Raw genomic sequence first — 9,339 nt, 5'->3', positions numbered from 1 at the left:
ACTGTTTTTGTTCTTATTACTATTTTTAAAGCGAGCAAGCTATCCTCTCATTACTCTGTCCACCTTTTATACGTACACAAAATATGCTGAACATGCTTTATTTTTGTTTTGTTTTTAATCAGAGTTAATTGCTTTGGTTTTTATCCTGCCACATATTTATGGAAAAGAAATTCACTGCTACACATAAAGATTTCTCCCACAGGATTAATAACCTTTCCAGACTTTTAAAGTGAAGCAGCAGGCAAAATTCCCATCAAGTTAAAGCCCAGTTATCACAACATGGAGAACTGTTTTATCCAGTAACTTAATTGCAGAAGCTACAACTCCCTAGCAAGCTGAGGAAATGCATATTGCACAGTAAAGTGAATACTACTTGGCTCTTTGTAGTTTTGAACTTATATCGTCAGTATTTTAAAAGAGTGGAAGAACATGTTTGGCAGAATTTTAATGGTAAAATATTTGGTGCATTAAGTAACTGAAAGTAATAAAATTTAAATATTTTTGGCAGTATTGTAGCATGTCCCAGGCATTAGTAGCATATTGTGAATAGTCAAAGCAAATGAATGGATACAATGAGTTTTACAGCTAGCCTTACAGCAGTGAAAGCAATGCATGCACCAAGGAGTTGTGGGTAGCAAGAAAATGAGATTGTCCTGCTGATTGGATGCAGAAAAGCAATGAGCAATTCAAGTGCTCCCAGTCAAACAAACTGCTTGTGGCACTAGTACTTGTACCCAATTACCAATTCAGAGAGAAAATAAAAAGCAGTTTCAGTAGAGTCAGGGTGGGAAATCTCCAATTAGCACCAATTAGTGAAGTTGCTTCCTATAGCGGAATTCTGGGGACATAAGAAGAAGAAAATCTCCCAGAATGCCTATTGGAAGCATTTATTTACCAGGTGAAGGGACTCCTGAAGAATAACTTGATGAGGATTTGTGCCTGTGGGACTTGAATACAGATACTACTTGGAACTTGCCTGCTCGATTTGACTGGTCGATCATAGGCTGTACTATTCTTCTTCTGGCATTAATAAACCTGAAATAGAAGACAAAGTATAGAAATCTGTTTGTCCGTTTAGTGCTGTACTTAAAAAATAAATAAATTCTTTTATTAGACCCCCACTTTCTTCCACATGGCAGGGTTGCAGTACAAAAAAAAACAGCATTAAAAACAAAAACAACATTCCAGGTTAGAAAACTATTTGTCAGGAAATAACGAATCACACATAAAAATATGCACAATTTAACATTTGATTTTACTTCAAAAGCAAGATTATCTGGCCATCTAAAAACTCAAAGTATTGTGGAATATTTTATTTTTATTTTATTTTATTTTTTGTCCTAGGCAATTCAGCTGCCATTGCAGCTGTCCATAAATGAGGACCAGGCTTTGCTATTCTGTGCTTTCACAAGGTATTGTTAGGTCAGCAAAGCCATCAATTAGGCTGTCTGAAGTTTTATCACCAGCACAGCAGCAATAAGTGCTGGCCCAGAAAGAACTTCTGCTCTTCTACAACTCCTGCAGTTTAAGCCTGTAAAGTCAAGGGTCATTTGGAGGTCAGTGCCAGCTGGGGGCGACCTTTTCAACCAAGAGTGGGACACCCAGGGCAGAGAGCATAAGGCAACTTCCAACCATAAACCGGGGCACCTTTCAACTTGATAGAAAGAGGGAATTGCAGGTACATGTGTTTATTATTAGGCCCAAAATAACTTCTTCTCCAATCAGGTACCATAACTAAAGCAGTGTCCGAGTCATCTGAATGTTAGGTAAAGCCCATTATTTGGCAAGGGAAGCCTGGATTTAATTTTGTGGGTAATCCAAAAATAAGTGCTTGCATATTTCCCCATTAAGTTAATGCATAACAACCCACATCAGATAATCTTGCTCAAACTAACCCCAGTAAAATGATTTTTCCCCAAAAAAATGTTTTTTAATTGCACAGTTTAGTTAAGGCCATTTTCTATAATTCACAAGACCCACTTGTTTTGATCTCTATTGTTTTTATCTCCATTCTCTGTGTTTTTAGAGAACGTTAGTAGTTATGCTTAGGGTTTGTCCAGTATTGTCATTCATTCCTCAGCTAAATGACCCTTAAGAACTGCTAATGATCATTAGCGATTCCTGGTATTCTAAACATACCCATCCCCTCAAACTTAGCTTATTTGTATCGTATAAATTAATAACGATTTCAGTGAGCTTCACATAAAACCCATGATTATTAAAAGTTTGTAAGGTACAGGAATCTAGCATTTGGGGTTTGGACATAGCCACTGCACTTCTTCCAGGTTAAGTCCACTTTACAGCAATAGACACCTTTGAAATCAACACTTCTAATTGTATGCTAATGGGAATGTCATTTAGTAGATGATGCATAAATACTCAAAAGACTACATAGGCTACTCTGCATCTTTTTGTTTACACATTGCTCCCTATTTAAACACACCCATTGTAAAATAATAATAATAATAATAATAATAATAATAACAATACCCTGCCTTATAATTAGTCAAAGGCAAATGCTAGGCATTTAAGACTGCTTTTATAGCTTGCTCCTCTAGGTAATAGTGATTTCTGTCACTGAGGCTATATTCCTAACATAACACTGTGAATTCAAGGCATATTTCTGTCCTCCAAGACAAAGGTCTTTGATAGGGCTTAATTTGCTTAGCTGCTTTCCAGTAATGTTGCTACACTGACCAAACAGGGACTGACCTGAGCCTTCTGCAGCTAGCATGCCTTTTATCAGCTGAAGTTAACGCCAACAGAGATTAACAGAAAAGCCTGATAAGACTGTTTTCTCTTCAATGAGCTTCTAATGATGTATGCAGATGGCAAGGTTTAAGGAATGAAACAAGCACGTACTGTACTTGGATTGGTAACACACAACAGATTCTCCTCCACTTTGAGCCTTGCTGACCCTTGCTTTCTTCAACCTAGCCACTCATAAGGTAAATTAAATTGCTTTTTCAGTTTTTATTTCAGCTCCAACCACTTTTTATTATTTACATCTGGTGGTCTCCTTATTTATGTCCCTTTCCACTTCCTTACAACACTCCTTTACTCACAGGACTGCAATGCATTATGGTTCTTCATTCTCAGCAGGAGAACACTACACTGTCTTCAAACAAATAATTAAGGGGAAGGTTAAAGGGGTTCACCTAAAGGTCATATCTTTGGAAACTCGTCAGAATGTATACATTAATTTAAAAAGGGGGGGGCATCCTCTTAAGATTTTTTTTAAAGGGAGTTTACACAACAATACAGAAGACTTGGACAATTCATAATCCTTTGACCAAAGGGATACAAAACTGGCTTTTATGAACATACACAATTAAAAACCCTAGCCTGTGGGGCTAATGTTAATTAATTCAACAGGTCAACAGGACAGAAACTTTGGAAGAAGATTTTGAAAATCTGCTCGGCACTTGTGTATTCTGTGCATGTGCCAGTCAATCATTTCCTAAATTGTAATATACCAACACACACACACACACGGGGGGGGGGACTGACCCAGAATTATCTGTGTGAGAGCTGCTAATTGATTCAACAGATATTTTTTGAGGAAACAGTGGAAGCCCTAGGTCAGTGGTTCTCAAATTTGGGGCAGGACCCCCTGGGTCATCTGGAAGGGGGGTATTCAAAGTTCCAGGGAGGGAGATGATTCCACAGGAGGCAGAACAAAAGCCACTTGCCTCCAAACAACAAACATTTTAATACTGCAGTCACCAAAACAAGATCCACTGATGAAGAATGTAAGAAGACCCTGACAGATCAGACCAATGACCCATCTGGTCCAGCAGCCTGTTCTCTCAGAAGCCGGCCACATTCCCCTTTCTGCAGTTTCTAGCAAATGGTATTTTGAAATATAGTGCTCTGACAGTGGAAGAAGACCATACCCATCAGGAATTGGCCATGTGACAGTATTACATAACTTGGATTCCAGGGATCAACCGTGAAAAGTCCCAAGCAGTACCCTTTTGATGCCTTCCGTTCAGCAGGAAGCTTGTCATCTATCCATGGCCAAGCCTACCTTTCAAAGCACCTAGGAAATTGACTGTAGCTGTTTCCCACTGAGGAGACTGGCCTGTACGTTCCTAGCCAGAACCAGCTGTCTATATAATGGAATATGGGTGATGTTCTGACAATTAAGAAGGGCTATAATGGTTGTGATGCACTTGGTAAAAGCTCTTGGGGTTGTGGTACCGTAATTTAAGAGCACTAGATTAGCTGCTGCAAGACACAGAAGCTTTCTGAGATGAGATGAGCCAGGAAGGAATTGTCTATAGTCTATGGACATAACTCAAGCCCAGCTGAAAGACATGGGTTGATTGCCAATGAAGCCATCTAGAACTTGGTGGCTTTGATGAAGGTGATACCCTGCAAACATGAATAAGTAGTCTACTGAAATAACCATAGATGATTCTGGGAATAATTTTATTTCTCCATTCTGAAAAAGAATATCTGCTCCTTGTTGAAGAACTGATGTTGAACTGGTAATTCAAGGAAATGGTGAGAGGAGTAAAAGTGTCAAGTGAAAGTAAAGTGAGAATTCAGTGATCCAGGATAAAAGGATCCCAGGTATTAACAATGTTTAATAGTATTGAACTAAAGAGCTGGATGGAATGGTGAGAGAATCAAAGGTTCTACTTGGAAGGACTGATGGCTTGATCTAGTTTCAAAGGACACCAGGGGTGTACCGGCAGTCCTTTAAAAAATAATAATTAAAAATAATTCTCACCCCGAGAGGACAAAATAGCAGAATTGTACAGGTTGGTACTATGACAAAGGGCACTGATGTATTGCACCCTCTATTTTCCCTACACCAACAGTCATGTATCCCTCACCAGTATTATTAAAATTAACAAAAGTAGTTAAGATTCCTATCAGGAAAATGTCACATGGGGAAGAAGTCTTTAAAAGCAGATCTGCCATTGGAGCTTTGTTTCCTCCCACCATTGAGACTCATGTTCTTCCTATGTACCACTCAGAGAAGTTGACCATATTTGCTGCCTACATTTAAGTAGAACAGAAATACTGCAATACTAAATACAAAAATACATGGTAGGTATCCTATCACAGCAGCCTTAGGCACAGTAGACACCACTTGCAGCAGTCCTTTTGATGACATGGCTGTAGAAATCAGCAGTAATGGCACTGCAGCAAGAAGTGTAGACGCCAACATTACGTGTATCAGTACTAAATGATGCTTGGAAGTGCTATGGTCAGAATGAATGCTGATTGTGCTAGAGGCATTCACACCAATGAAATTGTTGCAGGCGGATCTGGTGAAAACTTGACAGTTATGAGTGATGGGTCCTAGGAATGGTGTTCAATGTCTGCAATGGATAATATGAATCCCAAACAGGATCTTAAGAAATCACATCCAAGTAAGTATAGAAGTAGAAACAAAAGCTGGCCTATATGAAGAACAGAAGGATCTCTCAGCCCATTTTCTACAATAAGTGATTTTCCCCCTCTGATGTACTAAAATTTGAATTAAGATCAACAACTTAATTGTTAATGAGCCACTGAATAGCCTTACAAAGTGTTATTACTTTTAACCATTACTATCATTAGAGACTAATCAGAAACGTATACAGTCATACCTCTGGATATGAATGCTACGGGTTACGTACAACACGGGTTACGAATGCGCCGAACCTGGAAGTAACGGAACATGTTACTTCTGGGTTCGGTGGTTCGCGCGTGCGCAGAAGCGTCAAATGACGTCATGCGCAGAAGCGCTGAATCGTGACCCGCTCGTGCACAGAAGCGCTGGCGCGGGTTGCGTACTGCTCATGTTGCAAACGGGGCTTCGGAATGGATCCCGTTTGCAACCAGAGGTACCACTGTACATGGAATTTTCTGAATTCCTTTTCCATTTCCCCCTAGTTTTAATTCAAGTGGAGCCTTTGGAGATATTCATTTTCCAGGACTAAAAGAGGGAAAGGATTATTTTTTGTTCATGAATAGTAGTGTGTGAAAATGGTGATAATTCATTCACAATATGTAAGAAGCATTTTCCCTCAGGTTTTTGTTCCAGCTCACTGTATGGCACTGACATTTTCAGTAGAGGGCTGGCATGACTTAAGCATACAAAACAAATCCAAATTTGTTCACTTTTAATGGAAAAATTAATCTTTGGCCAACTGACATTTCAAAATTTGGAATGTACATATGACATGGGTCCTGCTGAGAAATTTAATCATTTTCAAATTGAATTGAATCCATTTTTTATTAAAAAGTCACCCTATTTTTCAGCAAAACACTTATGATAAAATCTTAAATGGTCATAGTGCATGTGGAAAGAACTCTAGTATTTTATTTTAAAGATATCATAGATTTGAATAGAAAAAGCTTCTGAGTTATATGTGAAACATTTGTGTGCCCAATCTTCATGATCTCTTACCCCACCACACTACATTTGTAAGTGAAGCAAGAACATAAATTTCTTTGCCACAAATGGTTATAAACAGATACTCTCACTCATGTAAGTAAAACTATTATTCCTGGACTGTAATCCTACTGGTAGAGTGGGATTCAACTAACTTTTACTCAGAGTACAACCATTGAAATTAATACACCTAACTAAGATAGGTCCTTTGATTTCAATGGTTCTACCTTGAGTACGTTTAGCTGACTAGCAACCCTAAACACATTGGTTTTCCTTGGTGCCTTGACATAATTTGAGCACTGTGTTGAACTATATTGAATATTGAATAAAGGTAGTCTGTGAGCTGATTTCTGAATCTTTCTCTTAGAAACATAGAAGGTTGGGTATTTGCCCAATACTCTAACTGACTCATACAAATTAATGCAGCTGTGTCTGGGAACAGTCTTGCATGGTGATCTTGTGCCATAAAACCACTCATTACCATGGTGAAAAGAAAGGAAGCGTGTATGGTTTTCACATTTCTAGTATACATAAATATAAGGCATTTTCATTTACATTATTTGGTGAATTGTGCTTCCACATTCATTTATACCACAAACACAATCCTATGTATGTTTTTTTTCAGAAATAAATCCCACTGTCTTCAATGGAACTTACTTTCAAGTACAGTAAACTAAGGTGCTGATCAGTCAAGAACACTGTTATGAGATTGATGCACTTGATGCTGAAAAGCTCCAATGAAACCCTCTGTGCCCAATATAGCGCCCAATAGTTTTCTATACCTATGTAGCCATACTGACCCTTGGTCATCTTGCTATGGTAACCTACCAATATTTTATTCCATGTTGAGCTCTTTGTCAAAAACAACTTATTTCACAAAATGTCAGGCTAACATCATTTGATGACTCTGCTATGCAAAAGAAAATAATTAAATAAACCCTAAGCTGCTTGTTGAATACTGTACACACACTTTCTAAAATGAAAATTGAGATTCCCACAATTCTTTTCCAGGTAACAAATATTCAATTTCATGTGAATTCAAGCTGGTCTTTGACCGTAATAAATTATTATTATTATTATTATTATTTCATGTGAATTTCTTTTCATGCAGAATCAAAGCTGATGAACAGCATTTGGCATGAGCTATTATGGCTACTTGGTAATATTTTGACAGGCTTAAGCATTTGCAAACCATATATTGTTCTGATGTGCTTAACATGGCATAGAGTAAATCTGTTAAACGTTCATAGATATTTGTCTATGTGTTATTATATTTTCAGGGTATTATGGCACTTTGAAACATGTAAATCCTAGGGCCCCACTCCCCCAACACCCTGTCTACTACAGAAAATATGCAATTTTCACTTCAGGAAACTAAAACTCATATATTTATTGCCTCTATAACTGACAAGTTCCAGGACTGTCTTGTGCAGCTGATTTGCTTCTTCTGAAATGCAAACACGAAATTTAATCTCTCTTCTTTTGGCACATATTTGTAATGATAGTAGTGATACTATTGGAGGTTTCCCTTCACAGTAGTAATGGATATTGTGCATTCTATTAAGTCATAGTGGCTATACAGCATCATGTATTTTAGAATAGGCTGCCAAATATTTCTTGTACATACTAAAAAGGAATACTTGGGGCTGAATCTGCTTGCGTATGGTGCCTGGTATTGAAGAAACCTCAGGAATGAATGTTCCTAAGGTACTATTGTCTAAGGTAGCTCTTTGGATGCACCCAAAATATTGGGTACTATTCATGCATTCTCCAAGCCAAGAGTCCATATAATTGGGTTGGCCTTGGTTGGTCAATCATGATTTGTGGTTTCCAGCAACACCACCTCTTCCCCAAGTCCTCTGTACACTCCAGGATTTGAAAGCAGTATCAATCTCCAAAGCCTGGTATGAAGTTAAGTTCTCCACGCAGGCCAGAGAACACGAGAGTGGTGCAGGGTATCGCTCTGCTACACCCAGCAGGATCTATTTCTCCTGGACTTTTGCTTCTATGATGTGCGAAGAGCTTGGGGGTAAAAATGGCATCCTTTATTCTGTTTAAGCAACTAGGAAAAGGTGGTCACCAGGAAGAGAGTCATGGTCCCAACTAGCCACATTTCAATCAGTGTGCAAAGTTGAACAACATTCTACATGCAGCCTTCCCTACTGAATGTAAGCACAATGAGGTATATGCCTTGCTCACTTTAAGTGAACTGTATAATTTCACACTGTGAAGTTTTAAGGATCTGGATGAATATTTTGGGTACGTCCAAAGAGCTACCTTAGACATACTTAAAGAATTTTGGGTATGCCTTGTGGGGTTTTTTTGGCATTACTTTTGAATAACAACTCTCAATACCATATCCCAATTATTATTATTTTGAAAGTATCATTATTTGCAAAAGGAGTGTGGAATGGGTGCACGATTTGAGAAAGACTAGCCCAGCATGCAGAACTGGTTGAACATGGCTTTTTGGACACAGGGCTTTGCGTATGAAAGATATCTATGTAACATCTTTCCAGTGACTCAGAATAATGCCAAGTTTCCCTCCCAATAATATAAGCAACTGGGGAGGAGTTATTTTTTTCATTGGTACTGTGGGAATTAACCCCCTGCCTTCCTCTTTACCATTGTCTTCGATCCTGCTTGGCGGCTGCTGCAGCAGCAACCATTTATTTACAGAATTAACAACATGTGTAGCTTGGCCCTAAATGTGTGATTTTTTTGAGTGACCTACAGAAGAGGCTTTTCTGGAGTACTGGAATACAAAATATTAAATTAATAGTTTTAGTTTAATAGTCGGACACGACTAAACAACAACAAAATAGTTTATAGTTTATCTTATACCTTTCAGATGATCCTTAATCATTAAACACACTTCTTTTTCCTGGCTGAAATCTACTAATATCAGTTCATTTCATTCTTTTCTCTCAATAGAATTAGGTATC

At 38.2% G+C, this 9,339-nt stretch overlaps 1 protein-coding gene across 6 annotated transcripts in view; it reads right to left on the bottom strand.

Moving 5' to 3' along the window:
- MEIS2 (Meis homeobox 2) overlaps positions 1 to 9,339 on the bottom strand; it is a 227,198-nt gene that overhangs the window by 5,553 nt on the left and 212,306 nt on the right. For all 6 annotated transcript variants that reach the window (XM_035110568.3, XM_035110536.3, XM_088671242.1 and 3 more), the window contains one exon: positions 977 to 1,035. In XM_035110568.3, coding sequence (XP_034966459.1) covers positions 977 to 1,035 — 59 coding nt within the window. The remainder of the gene's footprint in view (positions 1 to 976; positions 1,036 to 9,339) is intronic.

This window comes from Zootoca vivipara, chromosome 1 (genome assembly GCF_965207765.1).
Source record: "Zootoca vivipara chromosome 1, rZooViv2.hap1.1, whole genome shotgun sequence".
Taxonomy (NCBI): Eukaryota; Metazoa; Chordata; class Lepidosauria; order Squamata; family Lacertidae; genus Zootoca; species Zootoca vivipara.
The sequence above is the reverse complement of the archived record's forward strand: the minus strand, read 5'-3'. Positions and strand labels throughout refer to the sequence as shown.